General features: G+C 40.2%; 1 protein-coding gene across 1 annotated transcript in view; it reads left to right on the top strand.

Moving 5' to 3' along the window:
- The window catches only part of LOC117551414 (regulating synaptic membrane exocytosis protein 1-like), a 58451-nt gene that overhangs the window by 11023 nt on the left and 25731 nt on the right, over window positions 1-21697 (top strand). Inside the window, 13 exon segments of the mRNA XM_034224311.1 lie at window positions 1052-1092; window positions 2132-2245; window positions 2854-2953; window positions 4688-4811; window positions 7541-7611; window positions 8078-8190; window positions 8279-8409; window positions 8580-8751; window positions 11499-11646; window positions 13766-13822; window positions 17122-17284; window positions 20667-20771; window positions 21416-21475. Coding sequence (XP_034080202.1) covers window positions 1052-1092; window positions 2132-2245; window positions 2854-2953; window positions 4688-4811; window positions 7541-7611; window positions 8078-8190; window positions 8279-8409; window positions 8580-8751; window positions 11499-11646; window positions 13766-13822; window positions 17122-17284; window positions 20667-20771; window positions 21416-21475 — 1399 coding nt within the window.

Below are 21697 nucleotides of genomic sequence, written 5' to 3'. Positions count from 1 at the left end.
ACTTTCTTTCTGCAAATAATAATTCCACATATTATTATTGCTAAGGTCCTCCTTAGCAACGGTCTGCTATCCTTAGCAGCTGACCACTGGCGAAAACGAGCATCATCATGGAGTATTCGGACCAGCACATTAGGTATTTACCCTTCAGCACTGTCTGATTGTTACCATGCTCGCTCTACATTAAAGCTACACTTTGATCGATAAAGTGTGTTTTAGTTCTGATGAGAAAAGGGAGAATGCTAGCACCGGGCTGGACCCAGACCAGGCACTGAGATCATCGATCAAGTAGAGCTTTAGGCTGAGAGTGTTCTGTCAGGGCAGTTTCAAAACACACCGGCCGTGGCAGCGAGAGGCTGCTTCCTTTTTTAGCTCGAGACTGAGACCAGGTCAGCTCTGAGATGAGTTTACTGGCAGAGCGGAGAAGCGTCGCAGAGGCATGTACATCATTGTTAGATCAGTGCGGGAACATACACACACTCAAACTCATCTATTAGGATCTGTGAATGCATCTTCCTCATCCTCCTAGCAAAGAAGAAAAAAACACACATACTGTAGTATGAAAAACGTTGTAATTGGTGCATTTGATTCAACAACTTTAACCCCTTATACTAGAATAACATAGGTATATTGCCTTTATAATGACCATCAACATAAGGACATCACTTACTAACATTTTTATTTTGCTTCACAACATTGCATTGCCCCTGGAGTCATTCCACAAAATCTGATCTGTACAACATCTGGAAGGGATTTTGAGTGTTTTAAAAAGCTTTGTTATCCTTTGGTATCTTCCCATCCTCTGCACACTGCTCTCAGTTCTGCCACTGAGGTGATCCATTTCTAATGCTAGCCCAGGTCTGAATATCCAATAAACGTAACTCTCTCCACTGTAAACAAATACCTTCCACATTTGGCTGGTCTGTGTATGAGAGGACTCAGGCTGGTATGTGCTGTTTATACAGTGTGTGTGTGTGAGTGTGTGTGTGAGTTGTGTGTGTGTGTGTGTGTTAGGGATCTTCAGCATCTGAGCCCTCTGTCTTATTTCTTGCAGGCGACTGGGAGTGCTACCCACATGACCCCACTGTATGGCATGTAAGTTATTGTTTTTCTATTTCTATTAATTGCTTTCCATAGGATGACAGACTTTATAGTTGTTTCGCCTCTTTTTGACGTCGTTTTTCTTTCTTGTTACAGCCGTTATGCATCCGTTCTGTGATTGTGTGTCTCTTTGTGGTCACCGTTGTGTCTCTTTGTAATTGTTTTTAGTCTTTTCGTAATTGCCCCTTGTGTCTTTGTTGTCTTGTTGTGTCCCTTTCTTGTTGGTACAAGTGTCTCTTAAGTGACCGTTTTGTATGTAAAGGCCATGGGGCCACGGACAGTCCCTTTGATGGTCAGTAATCCATCCATGATGACTGACTTTTTGCTAACTTGAACTTGAACCCCTCCTGCCGAAGTATATTTTTTCCTTTGTTCAGTTTGCTTCAACTTAGTTGTTTTTTCTATTTATATAAAATGATCCATTTATGTTTATTTGTATTAATTAGTTTATTTAACAGGAAAAATGCACATAAATAGACAATGCTGTAAAAGCGGATATTTAAAAAAACAAAACATTCACCCTAAAAAACTAAGGGTATGTCCAGATGAAAAATTATAATTTTGATTTAAAAAAAAAAGAAATATAGTCATTAGAAACATGCAACATCGAAGTGTACAATACAGAGAATAAAAACACATGAGTTCAGATATTACATAGCAAGATGATTGCCCAAGGTTAAAGCAGTACAGACAAATTATAATTGTGGGAAGTGCTGGTATATCTGCCAGATTCCACCCGATAAGAGTGGCTGGGAGACGAGCACATGTATTCCTAGGAAACACTACTGCAAACTGTGTCATCCTTCAGAGGGAAAAAGCATATGTTTCACTCTTTACTGTACACACCGGCTCTTGAAAAAATAAAAACATGCATTTAGCCACATTATTAATGACATTTAAATGTAGTGCACCTTTCATCCATGTAAATATTAAACAACTACTGTATATCAAAAAAGGAAACTCTTACCTGCTGATCCAACAGGACACGTCCCAGTGTGTGCATCTAAGCATCTCTTGTTTCCTCATTTTGAAGCATCCTGTAACCTGGCAGCCATCCAAGGAGGGGGACCATCTGATTGGACGAATCACCCTCAGCAAGAGGAGCGCCACCATGCCTAAAGAAGCCGGAGCTCTGCTGGGGTTAAAGGTCGGAGTGGGCAACAACACACACACTCACATGATGTTGTATCATTATACATGATGTCTCTACTTATTACATGGGTACATACTAAATAAACCAAATCCTTGAGTCACAATTTTGATTTAAAAATGATCGTATTGCCTCCGCTAAGAAAAATGTGTCCGTTCCACTGCGTACCAATGTCTGAAACTGCAGCGACAACAAAGTATTTGAAAAGGAAAAAAGCACTGATCGAGGTTATCTGTAACTTTCCAAGTCTGTTCACATTTTATTTTCCATTAACCAGTCTTTGAAACACTCATACCGTGTTACCTTTAGTGTTTACTTCCTGTCTGTCTTCTTCTGCTGATTTCTCTGATGTTCAGTGTTCTGTCTTTTAAACTCTTTCCTTCTCATGCGCTGTTTTTCTTTTTCTTTACTGGGGACAGTTTAGCCATCATAAATCCAAAGTGTCTTTTCAAATATTAAAATCAATATTTAAAAAGTCTCTTGAAACTCAAAATGAACAGAAACCAGTATCCAACCAAGCTGTGTAATAATATTGTAATGGTATTCGGTCAGCATATATGACAGATATGACACTAATCTCTTTCTCTCCCCCTCTCTGTCTCTAGGTGGTGGGAGGCAGAATAACAGAGTCAGGGAGATTAGGTGCCTTCATCACTAAAGTCAAGAAGGGAAGCCTGGCTGATGTGGTGGGACATCTCAGAGCAGGTAAACCATTACATGTGATACGCTGTCTGCTGTAAAAGTAAAAAATCATCCAAACATAGGGTCTTTAAAACAGTTTCAGAGGTCTTATTTTCACTGTTTCCACTTAAAACATTAAAAAAATTGTATATAGTTTTATGTCTCTAATTAGCTGTGTTGGTTTTAAACATATTGGCATAGAGCAAAACATATGGTTATTTTCTGAAATAAATGTTTTTTTCATTGACCTAAATCGCTGTTTGAGTCAAGAAGGAAGGCCGAAATAAATAGACAAAGCTTCATAAAAAAGAGCCAAAGACTCTATGTTTGTAATTGTAAATAATCCCATAAAAAGGCCATTGCTGTTTTACCCTAACCTTACCGTTTAAGTCACGTTTACGAAACAACTACAGGGCTCAGCTTTTTTTTTAAAAATTACTTTAATAAAAGCCTTCTTAAAAGAGGTCACAAAATATTTGGAATTTTAAAAGTGTATATCTTTGAATTTAACAATGGGCCTCAGGTGGCGTTAAGCTCCTAGTCACACTGTCCCCGAAATTGACCACCATATGGACACACGATAAAAGAAATGTTTCAAATTCGGCTCTGATCGTAGCAACATCGGGCCATTCGTGAGGGCATCTTAAGCCTTCGTATGACCACCGGTGGAGTTTCTCAGGCTCCGGCAGCAACTTCGTGAGCAGTGGCAAAATCTTTGGCATGCCAAAAAAATTGCTGAAAGGACCTGGCGAAGGTTCATTTTCGTGGTTGAATTCATGTGTCCATTTTGCCCTTCGTAAGGCCAGCGTGAGGGCTTCTTGTCAAACCGTGTCATCTTCGTCTTACTTCGTGTGATCATCGGTGCCATCGGGCATTTTTCGCTTCACGAAGAACAATACGAAGGAAACAAGAAGCTGCCTGATTGTCTTAGGGAAGGCAACACGACTACGTGAAGCCCTCGCAATGCCGTCGTGTAGCCATCGTATTACAGTACGATGACATCGAGATGGGACCACGGCGTGCAATGTTTCCTTACAGATCGCTTCTCTTGTTGTTTTATTGCTCAACAAAATCATGTAAACATATTATGAAAATAACCCAATTTGTGTTCTGTGAAACTGAAAATGATATTGCATTGTTTGTGTTACTTTCGTTGCAGTTGTATGTCTTAAATGTAATTTAGGTTAACTTCCTGTTTTATTTAGATGCTTAAGGTGAGTTTACGCTGTTGACAGGAAGTTGTTGTTGCTATGGAAACAACATGACGGAGAAAACGTAATATCTTCTACATATAAAGACGGAGAAAGTAAAGAACAAAGTCTGAAAATATCAGTGACAATTTTATTATATACAATCTCAAGTTTCCAAAATGTAAGTCCCATAGTACTATAACATAATTGTTTTTGTTACTTTCGTTGCAGTTGTATGTCTTAAATGTAATGTAAATGTTGCCTTCGTGTGTGGTTCGGGTGTCATCGTGTGGCCTTCTGTAGGCATCAACGTACTTGCTTCAGCTGTTGCTTGGCCGTTGACCAAGGTCGGGGCCATCTTCGTGCGAAATTCACAATTCCATATTCGTGTGTCCATCTGGTGTCAATTTCGGGACAGTGTGACAGGGGCTTAAGGGAATATGGAAGTGGACTCACACATGATGGTGTTTGTCTTTTTATGGGATTCGTTTACAATATTAAATGAATTATACCTACCTTTGTATGATACCCAGACTTTATTTTTAATGACATGCACGTCTGCTTCCAGGGGATGAAGTTCTGCAGTGGAATGGGAAGCTGTTACCGGGGGCGACCATGAAGGAAGTTTACAACATCATCCTGGAGTCTCAAGCGGAGCCTCAAGTTGAGCTAGTGGTATCCAGGCCTATTGGGTAAGTCAGGGATTAAACACACCCCTTACATCTTGCAAAAATGCAATCCTTTAGTCATAACTCAGTCTAAATACCACCCTTATTAACTAGGGAGTGTTGACTCAACAGTTTCTAAGTTGCCATTTTGTCTCCTCCATACCCTTCAAAAAAGCACTTAGCCTAACCCTATTTACAGGAGGGTATAAGGTGAATTATTCCATACAAAATGAGAAGTGGCTGCATCACATAATATTTTGTTGGTCTTAAAAACCAGGACAGTAATGACCAGTTTGTGAGTGCATTAGAGTGGTGGTGATGATGTATTTTGTAGGCTTTTGTAACCCGGAAGTTAGCGTCACTAAGGCTCACTCAACAAAATAAATGGGATTTTCCATTGGATTTTGGAGTATTGCAGAGAATAAGACGTGTGACAGCAGGATAATCTCCACATACTAACACCATTTTTATGATTTTTGAAGCTAAAATGCAATCAGTAGAAGTAAAAATGTTAGGCTGTAAACAAATCCCATCCCATTACTTCTTGTAACCACCACTAGGCTAAAGGCGGCTAATGTTACCTAATTTCGTAGAACAAAGCATGAAAATCTCTTCAGTTTGTGTTAGGGCCTTTTAACCAAAAACACTGTCAAAAAACCGTTGACTTAGTGATTTGTTTTACAGGTCTCAGAATCATGATATTGTTATCTTTTGTAATTATATAATTTGGTATTAATCCTTTGGACAATAGACATTTCCTTCCATTAATCTTTTGTTTGAACTTAATTCTCTACAGACGTCTTAATTGGGTGTTATTCTGCGTTTTGCTAGCAATTAATTGAAATTGTTTTATTTTAATTGTACCAATTGTCTCTTTTTCTGAATTTGCCTATAATTACTCCAACAAATTACATATTCCGGAACACTTAGAAGAAAGAAAAAACATAATATCTCCACATACTGTATGCATGTGGAGATATTATGTTTGGAGATATTATCTGAAATAAGGATTTTAACGCATTTACATACAATAATAGCATTATTATTACTGCTAGTGGGATCTACTCATTTATGACACCCTGCATGACCCTTCATAGAATCTTTTTAAATGTCAGGTTTTACATTTGATCTGTTTAAAAAATAATATTCTCAAACAAATGGTGATACTCTGGAATCCATAGTGACCACAGTGTTAAAAATGTACAGTTTGTGATCAGTATATTTGCTAAGCTATTGTTGTGAGTAAGTTTGGCCTATTTTTGTATTGGGTTTATAGTGGTTTTATTTTACATTAAAAAACTAAATGTTTCTTCAACTTTTTGCATCCGTGCTTTATAATAAGATTGAACCTCATTTGCTCTTTGATGGGAAAAATAGTTGAATGTATTAATTTTTCTCCAAACACTCGCGAAGGGTTTATAGAAAATATCAGTAAGTAATCTGCCCCTTTTATTAGGACCCCTTAATCTTCTCATGCTTATGGAAACTATTTTGGTTTTGCTGGTGCCATTTTGCATCCCTAAATGAACTCAATTGATTCCTATTAAGCAGTTATGCTAATTTATTTTTAGATAAATTGCTACAGTTTGTTAAGTCCATCTGAAAAAACTGAGAGTTCCCTTGAAGGGATGCAAAATGGCCAATGGGAAATGTCCGTCAATGTAGCATTCCTTTTGCAAGTTTTTTAAAATGTTTGTGCGGCGTCTGGATTTTCTCTTTTTCATTCCCAGTCCAAGTCTTAGGATCCCAAAGTGAAATCCAGCACTCGCAGTGTCAAATACTTCTTTATGTTTTCCTCTATCCCATTGTTTGAAAGCGGGGTCATTGGGTTTCATAAAAATATTGATTTGATTTTCTTTACTTGTTTTACATTTTTTGATTTTGGAATGGGCTCAAAAGCAACATAGGCTCCGTGAAACACTTATCAGTATAATGCTTGTATTTCAAATCAAAAGGTGAAATTAAAAATGTTTTTTGCTTTCTTTCCAAGAGTGAAATGAGAAGATGGATATCTAATGTTTGAAAGTACTGAAGCTGGGAGACCAATCAGCTTGATTTGTTCAGGTTTTATGCTCGTTCAGTACATCATGATCCATCTTTTCCTTTTAACCCTTTAAGAAAGTGAATAAAGTACTAAATGTTGAACTTTTACTTAATTAAATGTAAAAATATCAGTTTGTGGCCACATGGATCACTCAACAATTGAGAATACAACCTCCCCATGTGCTATCAAATAATCACTGAGAAAACCTCCTGCATCTACCAATGTTGGGATGGACACTTTCAAATACTAAACTCTTCCTCTTTATAGATTTACAATTTAAAATGAGAAATTACACTGATAAGTGTTCCACAGAATACCATTCTTTTCTTTATGACAATGAAGCTAATGCAATGGCTTCTGGCGTTTCCCATGGGATCCTTAACTGTAGTTGTGGTGGTGGTGGATGATAGAAAAGATGTGGACAGAATTGAGCTGCTGGTTCCCATCCATTCTTATTATTATTTCAGTCAAAATGTCTGAATGAGTCCGGGAAAAATTGAATTTATGAGAAGAAATTGTCTCTCCTCACATTTTCTTTTGTTTCTCCATATTTGTTTTAACCACATAACATTTTAATCTCCAAATAACTGCAGTGCTACTTTCTTCCACTTAACTACTTCTACATTTATTTGCATGTATGCCTGTGCATCGAGAACACTACTAACGTTGTTTATTCTGGTTATATGCCAGTTTGAGAGTGGCTGACAAGAAGTTTTTCTGCTTCCTTTCCAGTGATTATCCCAAGAATCCCCGACACCTCCCACCCTCCATTAGAATCTAGTAAGTATGCAGGATGTTGAGACCCCTCTTTAATTCTGTTTTTTATCTTGCCGATTGTCTTTTTTTTTGAGAAAGCAAATATGTCTGTGTATCAACCATGGTGCTGGAGCTGGGAGTTTATTAGCCTAGCTTAGCATTGAGATTGGAACAATTAAAGAGGCCCTATTATGCTTTTTTGGTGTTTTCCTGTCTGTTTTATAGGTTTTAGTGCATGTCAATTGTTTGCCAAGTCTAAAATACCCAAGTTCCCTCTACCACCTGCCTGAAAAGCCTCCATTGGACTTCTTTGTTTACTTCTGTAACATAATGACCCCACTATGTATCACTCCTGCTTTTATTGGCTAGCACATTGTACGTTATGTACAAACTAATGTATTTTTAACACTTTTTTCTCTTGTCTAGGATTCAATTTCTTGTTAGAGCTGACTTTCTTTTAATGAATTCTCCCCTTTTGTATCCCCAGCAGGTTCCAGTTCTTTTGAGTCCCAGAAGATGGACAGACCATCTTTACATGTCCTGTCTCCCTCCAGCCCTGGGATGCTCCAAGACGCTCCACAGTTATTGCCAGGGCAGCTCTCAGTGAGTCTGCACACTTTGAGTGTGTTGGGCTGTTGATGTGTTGAAATGAAAACCAAGCATCAGATTTGTTTGTGTGTTTCCCACCCAGGTGAAACTTTGGTACGACAAAGCGGGTCATCAGCTAATAGTCAACGTGATGCAGGCTGCAGAGCTTCCTCTTCGGTCTGACGGGCGGCCCAGGAGCGCCTACGTCAAAATGTACTTTCTTCCTGATCGCAGGTATGCCCCATCTTCACAGAGAGTGCTTGAAAATTCATTCCGACAGGTATTAGCGGAGTACATTTGGATGAATAAAGCTTGTGATCTAATCATAGGAAATTCCCATGAACAATAAGTATGTCCACTGAAAAGAGAACTTGGTTGTCTGACTCTCTGATTGTTGAACACAGTGACAAGAGCAAACGAAGGACAAAAACTATGAAGAGGACCTGTGAGCCCAAGTGGAACCAGACGTTTGTCTACTCTCATGTCCATCGCAGGGACTTCAGGAACCACATGCTCGAGCTGACGATATGGGACCAACCCAGGTCACCGGACGAGGACAGCACCTTTATGGGAGAGGTACCTCTCTCACACACACACACACACACACACACACACACACACACACACACACACACACACACACCACACACACACACACACACACACACACACACACCACACACACACACACACACACACACACACACACACACACACACACGCACACACTAGGGCTGTACGATATTGAAAAAAACTGACATCTGCGATTTCCCCCCCCCCTGCGGTATATATTGCGTTTTTTTTAACCTGTTAAGCCCCAAAGTCCCGGCGGGTACTTTACTTTTTTTTTCACGACACTGTGTCTCAAGGGATCTTAATATTTAAGAACCTATTAATGTGTTATACCAGATTAACGGAAATAATCTCAGCTAACTGACGATACAAACAATTTTTACCAAAACAAAACACAAGTCTCATAAGAAGCATCTAAATGACCCCTGAGCGAAAAATGCTAACGCACTTTGGCACAGAACTCAAGATAAAAGTACCCTTATTACTTATCGTAGCTGCACATACAAGATATCCGATTAAAGCTGAGGTTCCACAGATTATCTAGGTATATAGTATCATCACTGAGTGATCCGAACTCGGACAGGGGAAGCAAACACAGACATCACAACACGTACCTTTACGTAGCTTCTAGGGGAGATGTCTCACCGTAGTTGTCAATCTAATCAAAAGACGTGTTCAATGGCATTAAAACGAGAAAAAACGCGGCTGAATCGGTTAATCCATAGGTTTTTAACGTCTCTGTATAAAAAAAATATTTCATTTATGATCCATAATTCCATTTTTATGTAAAAATCGCAGAGCAAAAGTTAGCTGCTAATGGTAGCCACCAGAGTGGCTGCTGCTTCCGGTCTTGGCAATGCGGCAGTCCAGCGCAGTCTAACGGCCCGTCCACACAGCGGCGTGCGTTGAAGCTTCCAACGCTTCTGCCCATTCACTTTGAATCGGGTGACGTCACTTTTAGCCGAATTGCATTTTGGGAAGCGACGTGGAGCGTTGCTGGCGTTGCTGGCTTCAAAAGTTGTGCAATGTTCAACTTTTGACGCCTCGACGGAGGCGTCAGCCAATGAAATCCCGTTTATGCAAATCTGCCAGTACAAGCGCTAGCCAATCAAACCGCGTGTATGCTGGAAGAGACTACGCAGGTCATTTCCTCATATTCCAAAAAATGGGAGGGAAAATTCATTATAGCGGTAGTGAATCACCCGGTACTGTATGATCAGTCTCTGTTCATCTACCGGGATACAAACCGGAGGAGCGAGGCATGGAGGGAGGTGGCAGAGACAGTGGATGAAACTGGTAGGTTTTCGCCTGTTTGGGGATTTTATATCCAGTTTACTTCGTTTTAACATTGATATTGCTTTGTATGTCGGGGGCGGGAGATTCATGTGATTGGTTGTTGGTCGCGTTGCTCGCAAAAAATCCCCAAGCTTCAGATACGCCCACCTCCAAGCGTCAACGCACGCCGCTGTGTGGACGGCCCGTAACGGAGCGTCCACACAACAGCGTGCGTTGACGCTTGGAGGTGAGCGTATCTGAAGCTTGGGGAGAGACCTCCTCTGGTTTGTATCCCGGTAGATGAACAGAGACTGATCATACAGCACCGGGTGATTCACTACCGCTATAATGAATTTTCCCTCCATTTTTTGGAATATGAGGAAATGACCTGCGTAGTCTCTCCCAGCATACACACGGTTTGATTGGCTAGCGCTTGTACTGGCAGATTTGCATAAACGGGATTTCATTGGCTGACGCCTCTGTCGAGGCGTCAAAAGTTGAACATTGCTCAACTTTTGAAGTCAGCAACGCTCCACGTCGCTTCCCAAAATGCAGTTCGGCTAAAAGTGACGTCACCCCATTCAAAGTGAATGGGCAGAAGCGTTGGAAGCTTCAACGCACGCCGCTGTGTGGACGGGCCGTTACACACACACATTACCAAATAAGGAGTGAGAGTGACGCGTAGCCAAAACCGGAAGCTGCATACACTCTGGTAGCTACCATTAGCAGCTAACTTTTGTGCTCCGATTTTTACATAAAAATGGAATTATGGATTATAAACAATTGCTTCAAAGCCACAGATACATTATCAACCTATGGATCAACCGATTCAGCCGCGTTTTTTCTTGTTTTAATGCCATTTAACACGTCTTTTGATCAGATTGACAGCTACGGTGAGACGATCTCCCGTAAAAGCTCCGTAAAAGGTACGTGTTGTGATGTCTGTGTTTGCTTCCCCTGTTGCGAGATCGGATCGCTTAGATACTATACTTAAATAATCTGTGGAGTCTCAGCTTTAATCGGATATATTGTATGTGCAGTTTCGATAAGTAATAAGGGTATCTTTATTTTGAATTCTGTGCTAAAGTGCGTTAGCATTTTTTTTTTAAATGAATAAAACCGCACGTCCCTGCGGTGTGAATATCGCGCATGCGCATATCGCGGTTATCACCATGACACGGTATATCGTTCAGCCCTAACACACACACACACACACACCACACACACACACAAACACACACACACACACACACACACACACACACACACACACACACACACACACACACACACACACACTTAATTAACTTCTGAATGGGAACGTCAATACACTAAATCCCATACAGCGGATGTTTTAAACACATATACAAGCTTTTCTGTATGTATTTTTACCAGCTTCTACTGTCTGCGTAATGTTAATAAGCAGTTGTGAACGGCAGCAAAACATTTCCCTATCTGTATTATGATTTGAGCAGGTCCTGATAGAGCTAGAGACGGCCTTACTGGACGACAAGCCTCACTGGTATCCACTCCAAACCCACGATGTCTCATCCATTCCACTGCCCCAACCCTCCCCGTACCTGCCCCGACGACACACAGACGTCCCTGGAAAGAAGCTGCAGCGTAAGTCTCTGTCTGTGAATTCTTTAAGGATACTGTGAAGGATGAGGGATGTCGTCGAGAAGAGACTACGTGTGGAGGTTCGGACTTAGGCATTTTTCTGACCATTCTGAAAAGGAGCCTCCAGGAGGTACTTAGAATGAGACAAGAGGTTCTCACCAGATTAAATAAAAACAGATAAGGAGAGACAATAAGAAGGGAATGGGGATATAGTGTTGGAGGGATAAAGGGTCAAATAGATTCAGGGAGAAAAGGGTAAAGGCTGGAAGGAATGAGGGTCGAAGGTACGTATGGAGGGTGGGATGAAAGGTCAAAGAGATGTAGGCTTGAAGGGATGAGGTATAACATGTATAGTATATCAATGTAAATGTATGTTTTCCATACCCTTCCCTAATACTGCATTTGTGCCTGGACATGTGCATGCATATACAGTGGGGCAAAAAAGTATTTAGTCAGCCACCAATTGTGCAAGTTCTCCCACTTAAAAAGATGAGAGAGAGGCCTGTAATTTTCATCCTAGGTACACTTCAACTATGAGAGACAGAATGGGGGGGAAAGAATCCAGGAAATCACATTGTAGGATTTTTAATGAATTAATTGGTAAATTCCTTGGTAAAATAAGTAGTTGGTCACCTACAAACAAACAAGATTTCTGGCTCTCACAGACCTGTAACTTCTTCTTTAAGAGCCTCCTCTGTCCTCCACTCGTTATCAGTATAAAAGACACCTGTCCACAACCTCAAACAGTCACACTCCAAACTCCACTATGGCCAAGACCAAAGAGCTGTCAAAGGACACCAGAAACAAAATTGTAGACCTGCACCAGGCTGGGAAGACTGAATCTGCAATAGGTTAGCAGCTTGGTGTGAAGAAATCAACTGTGGGAGCAATTATTAGAAGATGGAAGACATACAAGACCACTGATAATCTCCCTCGATCTGGGGCTCCACGCAAGATCTCACCCCGTGGGGTCAAAATGATCACAAGAACGGTGAGCAAAAATCTCAGAACCACATGGGGGGACCTAGTCAATGACCTGCAGAGAGCTGGGACCAAAGTAACAAAGGCTACCATCAGTAACACACTACGCCACCAGGGACTCAAATCCTGCAGTGCCAGACGTGTCCCCCTGCTTAAACCAGTACATGTCCAGGCCCGTCTGAAGTTTGCTAGAGAGCATTTAGATGACCCAGAAGAGGATTGGGAGAATGTCATATGGTCAGATGAAACCAAAATAGAACTTTTTGGTAAAAAACTCAACTAGACGTGTTTGGAGGAGAAAGATTGCTGAGTTGCATCCAAAGAACACCATACCTACTGTGAAACATGGGGGTGGAAACATCATGCTTTGGGGCTGTTTTTCTGCAAAGGGACCAGGACGACTGATCCGTGTAAAGGATAGAATGAATGGGGCCATGTATCGTGAGATTTTGAGTGACAACCTCCTTCCATCAGCAAGGGCATTGAAGATGAAACGTGGCTGGGTCTTTCAGCATGACAATGATCCCAAACACACCGCCCGGGCAACGAAGGAGTGGCTTCGTAAGAAGCATTTCAAGGTCCTGGAGTGGCCTAGCCAGTCTCCAGATCTCAACCCCATAGAAAATCTTTGGAGGGAGTTGAAAGTCCGTGTTGCCAAGCGACAGCCCCAAAACATCACTGCTCTAGAGGAGATCTGCATGGAGGAATGGGCCAAAATACCAGCAACAGTGTGTGAAAACCTTGTGAAGACTTACAGAAAACGTTTGACCTCTGTCATTGCCAACAAAGGGTATATAACAAAGTATTGAGATGAACTTTTGTTATTGACCAAATACTTATTTTCCACCATAATTTGCAAATAAATTCTTTAAAAATCAGACAATGTGATTTTCTGGATTTTTTTCTTTCTCATTTTGTCTCTCATAGTTGAGGTATACCTAGGATGAAAATTACAGGCCTCTCATCTTTTTAAGTGGGAGAACTTGCACAATTGGTGGCTCACTAAATACTTTTTTTCCCCACTGTATGTGTGTGTGGTTTATACCCATATCTATGTGTGTCTGTGTGTGGTGTTTATCCATATCTATGTGTGTCTGTGTGTGTATGTTTGTCTATGTGTGTGTGTGTCTCTGATGTTCAGGTTCTCAGCGTGTAACAGAGCCTGAATTTGATGAAGGTACAGCAGTAATGTCTAAAGGTGGGTGGGGATTGTTTTCTAGTACTACTTTGAGTGTTTCCCCACAAACTCTTTTTTATTTGTGGTGCTGTTAGGCAAGGCAAGGCAAGTTTATTTATATTGCACCTTTCAACACAAGGCAATTCAAAGTGCTTTACAAAAATGAAAGACATTCAGACAAAGGCATTTAAAAACAGTCATTAAAAAGAAAAGATAATTAAATAAACATTAAAAGAAAAAATACATGAATAAAAAGTTACAGTGCAGTTTAAGATATGAATAGTTCACACAGAAGTTCCACTTTACTGATGCCTTTCTTTAAGGTTTCTCCGAACATGAGCTGTGTAAGCTTGTATGGCACATACGTCCCGAGCATCATACACAGAGAAAATCAGCCAGGACAACGTCCCCAGACACTGATTCCCTGGGGTTACTAGCTCCAAATGTTCATTAACCAAAAACGAAACACAACCGCTCAGTTTCAAGTAGGGTTGCTTTGCTAAACAAGGTTTTCTTCCAAGCTCTTTTACTGATAAACTTGCCTCTCAGGGCTTCCAAGCACAAGTCTTCATAGACATAACATATATATAATTGGGTTAGGGTTAGCTGTCATTGTACATCTGTCTGACAGTAGCATTCATTTAACAACATCAAGTCAAATTCCTCGTATGTGTGAATCTACCTGGCAATAAACCTGTTTCTGATTCTGATTCTGAAATGCTCAGCACATTACATGAAATACCATTTTAAATCAAAATGGGACAGACCACCACAAACAAATTATGTGTGTGGAAAACACTATCATGTCATACACTACATGTTGGCATGTGAAATGTTTATATAAAATATACATTTCTACCATGTATTTCAAAACACTGCCTTTGTTTGTGTGCTTATTGTACAACTACTGTACACACTGTTAATGTCTTGTTTGTCTCGGAATGTTAGGGTCGGATTTCATGATATTGGCTATTATAAGATCAGGTTGATGGATTACATATTTCACTATTTATTTCCCTGAATAATATACATTCCCTTTTTGGTGACTTTTATGGGAAAAAAATAGTTTTGTTATTTACTTGGATTAAATAGTATTGACCCAGACAATTACAATCAGAATACCTATATATTGAACCAAATTCCGTATTAACCCTTTAACTGCCGGACCAAGAAAAAAGCTATGGAAACATTATTTGTTTGCATTTTCTTATCAACTGGGCCACAAATAAGCACAAACTATTATTTTTTTGACTGACCACACAGTTTTGTTTTTATGAGCCTCTACCAATTGGTCGAGCTGGCCTTCTATGGTAAAAGTACATTTTCAACAATCATCATATACAGTACAGTATTTGTATGCATCAAACTCAAATAAAACACAAACTCAAATACATTTGTTTCTTTTATGGAAAATGAGTAATATATACAACCAGATATATTCATAAAGTATTTTTCATGATAAAAAAAAATACTTGCTCATCTTACTGTATATGCTGAATTGGCCTAACAGGAAACCACTGGCCTAACAGCAAATGTCTATATCCTGTGTTGGCCTAACTTGCTCATCTGTGTGTAACTTTGGGCTGAATGCCATGCATGAAAGGTGCTATATAAATGATTATCACTCTTTCACTCTGAGACTCATAAGGCAGTACTAGATTTAGTAATATTACCATGAATCTAGCCATTTATTGACCATATTTTATTGGAAAACATCTCTGAAACTCTGAAAAAGTCATATTGCTAGCTTACCATAGAAGGCCAATTCGACCAATTGGTTGAGCATATTTTCCAAAAAATAATTACACCCTTGTTAAAACTTTGTTTGTGCATCAAGTTATCTAATTATGTTCAGTCAGTGCCCTGCCACTAAAATATGTCAAAAAGGATATGGTTACCTTACAAAAGTTGACCAAAAAGAGTGATTTCTTCAGCAGTGATTTTTAGCATTGCCAACTTTCTCAGTTGAAGCTAGCTGAAGGGCTTTCTGTTCGAACCACAGTGACATCTAGAGGTTGTTTTGTGCATAACATGTCAACCAAAGGGTAGAGCTGGCTGAATCAGATGGAGTTCAACTTTTTTTTTTTTTTCAACAAGATATCAAGACACAAAATGTGCTCTACCAAATGGTGGTGCTGGCAGTTAAAGGGTTAAAGGGAAGAAAACCGTAATGATCCTGCATTTTATAGTACAATACCCTCAGTTAAATTCTGGTGGAATTACAACATATGGAATTGTAACATTAACTATAACAAATAATGAGTGTTAACTCTTAGTAACACCTCACTATATCAGTCGAAACTACTTTGTCGCTCATTAATGAGTTCCCACAGAAGGGATACAAAAACACATCACACTACTTCAACCAACTTTTTCTTTTAATTTAATGCATGGTTGGAATAAATGAAAAACCTTGGTAGAACTTTCCAAAGCAAAACAAAGCGCCCGCTGTGAACTTTGAGGTGATTTTCTTTTGGAAATGAATCAAGTGACCTCGAGAGCAAAAACAAAGCCTGACACAGTCCCAAAGATCCCTTCAAGACTGATCAGTCATCTCTGTTTGAATGTTTTCATCTTCAGAGATAATTGTGCTGCTACAGCACCAAAGAAAGTTACAGTTACAGTTCTATTTATAGGCTCATCTTTAAATAGACTGTGGGTGTTTCTCAATCTCGAGTACGCTTGCTTGGTAGCACATGTCTTCCGAGCGTCTTGCATTCGGAAAACAAAGAGTGGAACAGGCTAACAAGTGTGCCACTCTCTCTAACGGTTTCAACATAAACTGTACCGAAAATAAATACCTCACGATGTCTATCTAATTATGAACTTGCTTTACTTTAACACATTTTTGGTGATAACAAACGAATGTAACAAAGTAACATATTTACCAACACATGTTCTACATCACTACATACTTACATTTAAATGTGTGCTGCGTCGGTTCAGCCATTCTCCGCAAGGGTTTTTGAAATTGGTCCATGCGCAAAGCATTGTGGGGATTTTAAGGACGCGAAGTCTACCCATGTGCAGCCTCGAAATTTCCCCCAAACCAAGGACGCGGCCTCGGTGGAATTCCAAGTATGCTGGAGATTGGAACAGTCCTTCGGCGGCACTCGATGACGTAGCATCCTTGAAATATTGGCTTGGAAGCCAGTATCCTCGAGATTGAGAAACGGCCCCCGAATCCTTGAGACAGACTGTCCTGTTGTAGTACAATGTTGTTATTGTAACATTATGATTAGAATAGTAAACCATAATCCAGACACCTACTTGGACATTTCCATTTACTTATGAGTGTGTGTGCCATTTCCATCCAGCAGCTGAGGGGCGTGGCAGAGAGAGGCAGCGGGAGTCAGCGTCTACCCTGGAGGTGCCGGACCAGCAGAGGATGCCCCCCCATCACATACGCTCCCGCTCGGTGTCCCCGCACCGTGAGGAGCAGGGGCGCATCCGATCACGGCCCCCCAACGTTCCCGCCCAGAGGTGAGGAGGAAAGGATGACATGAGAGACCGAATTTAAACAGTTTTATTATCCAATGTGACATTCATTTGTTTGAGTTTGTTAAGGGATAATGTGCAGCAAGCTGTTCATGAATGGAATGGAACCCAACAGTAACATAAAATGAGGGCATCACTGACCAATAAGCGCTAATTCAGGTCCATAGCAAGATCGATAGATATAGACTTTATTCATCCCAACTTGGGAAATTGTTTTGTCACCCCAGCATTTTTTAAGTCTTTGCACTTGAATTAAACATAATATAAAATAGAATAAAATACAAAATAAACAGCTAACATACAGTATATCATTACTTATACACAAAATATATATCTCAATAGAGTATCTAATTAACACACAATATAAAATGTACAGAATATTATTTGAATACCTTATACATAAAATGTTTTGCAAAGTAGGAGTTTTGTAATTATAATTTCATTAATTTGAGTTTAAAAAGTCTGCTATCCCCAGCAGCGGCCTGCTATCTAAACAGAGCACACTGCTGAATGTCCAAAATCAGAATCTAGTATTCAACAAAAAAACATTTTTAAGTAAAGGTTGATTTATTAAATGCATAATCCAATTCTCTTCTGCTGATTTGTATCATGCAAACGGTCATATTCTATCCAAACACAAAACATATTTTGAACACTTTAAATCAATTGAAACAGTTAGTCTTAAGAGGTGGGTGCCATGGCCTGTTGACTAATAATGGTTACAAAAATCTGCTTGATGGGAAGACATTGGTCACTCCTAAGTAGGGTTGGGTATCGTTTGAATTTCCACGATTCTGATTTCGATTCCGATTCCACTTTTTGATTCCAGTTCTTAACGGTTCTCAATTCCGATTCTTTGAGGGGCAGGGTAAAAAAATGATACAAGCTTCTTCCACCAAAAAAATTACATTTATTCGAGAAACTTTTACACAGGTTAGTTTACAGTAATATTCACATTAATCAATCTGTTTATATTCACTGCTATGTAACTGTAACCTGAGAACCACTGAAGCTACAACAGTGCAACAGTCCAACTTTTAAAAACAGTTCTTGTTGAGAAAAACAAGCATATCTGCTTTCTCAGGCATACCGGGAAGTAAAATGCTTCAATCTGGTGCACTTTAAGCAGACTTACTAGAGACTATCTAGGGCAGGGATGGGCAAATGGCGGCCCGGGGGCCGCATGCGGCCCCCACCTCCTCTTTTTGCGGCCCTCAGATTAATTTATAAATAACGTAATTAATAAAATAATTTTTTTTTAAATTTTAAAATGTTCTATTTCTTTACTTGTAGTACTGATACCATCCACTAGACTCCTAGTTACGTTGCGAGCTGCGTACATGATTTCGTTCGGCAGCCAAATACCGCAAAATAATCTGTGACGTGTTTGTGTGTATTGTGTTTGCTTCCCAGGGAAACACAATACACACAAAGAAACACCGGCTATTGTTATGCCTGCTGTGATGAAGTTACCGCTTGTAATTATGCCGTTACAAGCTTCAAAGTTGTATTTATCATCTGAATTTGGCGAAACAAGTTTAATATTCTAAAAACCGAGACTTTGTTTATTTGAAATCAGATGAAAACAAACAGTCACGGACCCTGCCGTGTTATCTATGATTACTATACGCTTTTCACTCATAATTTCAGGGAGGGGGAGGGGGAGCGGCGCTGAGGAACAGCAGAGTGTGGGTTGACAGGTGTCTGTGTTGACATTGCCCTTATTGTGGAATAAGGGGAATGTAGAGACAGGCTACAAGTGTTTTAGGTTCAAGTTAGACAACTAATGTCTGGATTAGTGTTCATGACTTCATGTTTATGTCATCTTAATGGTTAATCTCAATGCGCACACATTTCCTGTGCTTTCCAATAGTTGTATTCCACTGTTAAATAACCTGTTCAATACAAACATGACACTTCTACAAATTAAATAACATTTCTGTGAACTGCTGTTTGTTTAGTGAGCTTATTAGAGGATGTTCCCTGAAAGATTGTAAAATGTCAATGAAGGTGTCAGACTTCGTATATTTGTTAATAATTACATACAATACATGGAATTTGTGTTTGTGTGTTCCAAGTGAATCTGCGGCCCCCTGGTGGCCAGTACATAAATGATGTGGCCCCCACCACTATCAAAGTTGCCCATCCCTGATCTAGGGGGTACAACTCTAAACACCCATATGAAAAAGATCGGTTTACATTGGAATAATTAAATAAGTATGTGAACATAACCAATAACCCATAGCCAATAACAAATAAATGTAACGTATTTTATTTTTGTTGTTCATTCATATTTTATTTTACTATTTTATTTATGCATATTTTTTTATCTCTCCAGTTTAAAACGATATGTCTGGTTTACTGTCCTATAGTGTACATTGGAATGATTTCAAACCTGTTTTATCCCAATAATTATAAAGGAGTGCCTTGGAAATATATGTTTACATAAATTGTGATCAAACCGTTTGAGACAACTTAGACTAAAGTGAACTATCTAAACACTCAAGAGTCCTTTAACTCACTGAGTTGTAGTTATCAGCCTCAGTCTGACTGGAGAGGACTCTCCCTCCACCTCATTGTAGAAACATCTTCTTCTTCCGTTAGAGCAGCTAGCACCAGATGCTAATAACAACAGCGCGTACCGATGCACCCTCCCTTTCTCCCTCGCTCACTTCCACGCTCACTCGCACTTTGGCTGTGAGCTGCGGGCGCCAGATAAGCCAACATCCCCCATTTTCATCACTTGCAGCGCCCATCGTACAGGGCAAATGAAACGTGTAACCGGGATGAAAAGGGTGTTACATTTACTTAATTATGAATGTTGTTACATCAAGGCCGAAAATTAGGATGAGCCCCAACGGTCAAAACATTTTTTTTCCCTCACAGAGCTGTCAGCGCAGCGCCTCCCCAGATCTGGCACCCTAGGCGAACATGGTTACGCTGTAGGAAGTGTAGTTACAATGCTACATTTCCCGCCCCGCCGCAGTCATACAGTAGGCTACGGAGCGCGGCGAGAAACATTTCCTCAGGCATCGAAAAGCGGAACCGAAATTCACATTTCTAAATGATGCCGTTGGAATCGAAATGTTGGAACCGGTTCCGGTTCGGAACCGGTTCTCGGTACCCAACCCTACTCCTAAGAGGTAAAAGCAACATGGGAGGAAAGACAGTTTGTTGGAAGCCGTTAAACAGAGTCCATCTACTAATGAAAAGTCTGACGCAGAATACACAGTGCTGCCAGCTCTTCTTTTACTGGCCCGGACAAATGAGCCGTGCCAAGACTCTGCTGCAAACCTCCTGACCACTAACCTTCCTTCCTTCCCTCCTTCCTCCTTCCTTCCTTGCTTCCTTGCCTCCTTCCTTTCAGGAGTCTGGATGATGAGCTTCCTCACACTCGTCGTTCTCGTTCTCCGACCCGTCACTACGACTCTGCCAGAGGTCGCCACCAGCAGGAGGAGTACCTGGATGACAGGTGAGGGTCGCTTGTGGGTCGCCATTTAACGACACCAAATGTCATCAGAGTTGCTTGGTTGGCATACAAAATATAAATATTATCTACTTTTGACTGCTTCTTTTTGTGCAGTTTGAATGAGATAGCAGAGTTTTGTGCAAATCTGTGACCGCCGAATCTGTTTTCTACGTGAGTGTGAACTGCTGTAATGAGATTTGCTACAACTTTATTTAAAAAAACAGGTCAAGTTCTCTTGTTTGCCATTTGAAAATAATTCACAATTTAATTTCTCTCACCTATCTTTTTACTTAATTTCTTATTAAGTGCCTTGAAACTGCATTTGGTGCATTTATTGTAATTATGTATATATTTACTTGAGAGTGTCGGGACAAATGGCTTTGTTTGAAAACAATTGCGGCGTTTCAATGTGTCTTTGCGCAGGTGTGTGTGTGTGTGTGTGTGTGTGTGTGTGTGTGTGTTTGTGTGTGTGTGTGTGTGTGTGTGTGTGTGTGTGTGTGGTGTGTGTGTGTGTGTGTGTGTGTGTGCATGTTGGGTTTATAGCAATCTGGGCCGGGTCTTTCCTATTCACCCTCTTCTCATTGTGCTCTTCTTGGTTTTTTTGACTGTTGTTGATTTTGTTTCATCCATCCCCATGGTAACTACAGTGAGGTCATCATGATCCACCAGTCAATGCGAGGCAAAAGTGCTGAGTGCCTCCACACCAGGTAAACTGGCCAATCACGACATGTTGTTTACATTCAGGGTTCTGGATCACATGGATGTTGTGGTGCGTAGTGTGTCAGACTGTCTCTCTGTGCAATTGCCTTAAAAAACAGGGGTTGAATCCATCACTTACAATCCTACGTAGAAAGGGATTAAAGAGTGTGAATATATCCATAAGCAAAGCTTTTACTTTGCTGTAAGTATTGTTAAAGCAAATTGTTTGC

The sequence above is a fragment of the Gymnodraco acuticeps genome, unplaced genomic scaffold, assembly GCF_902827175.1.
Source record: "Gymnodraco acuticeps unplaced genomic scaffold, fGymAcu1.1, whole genome shotgun sequence".
Classification (NCBI taxonomy): domain Eukaryota; kingdom Metazoa; phylum Chordata; class Actinopteri; order Perciformes; family Bathydraconidae; genus Gymnodraco; species Gymnodraco acuticeps.
Note: the sequence above shows the minus strand (reverse complement) of the source record. Positions and strands in the feature narration are given on the sequence as shown.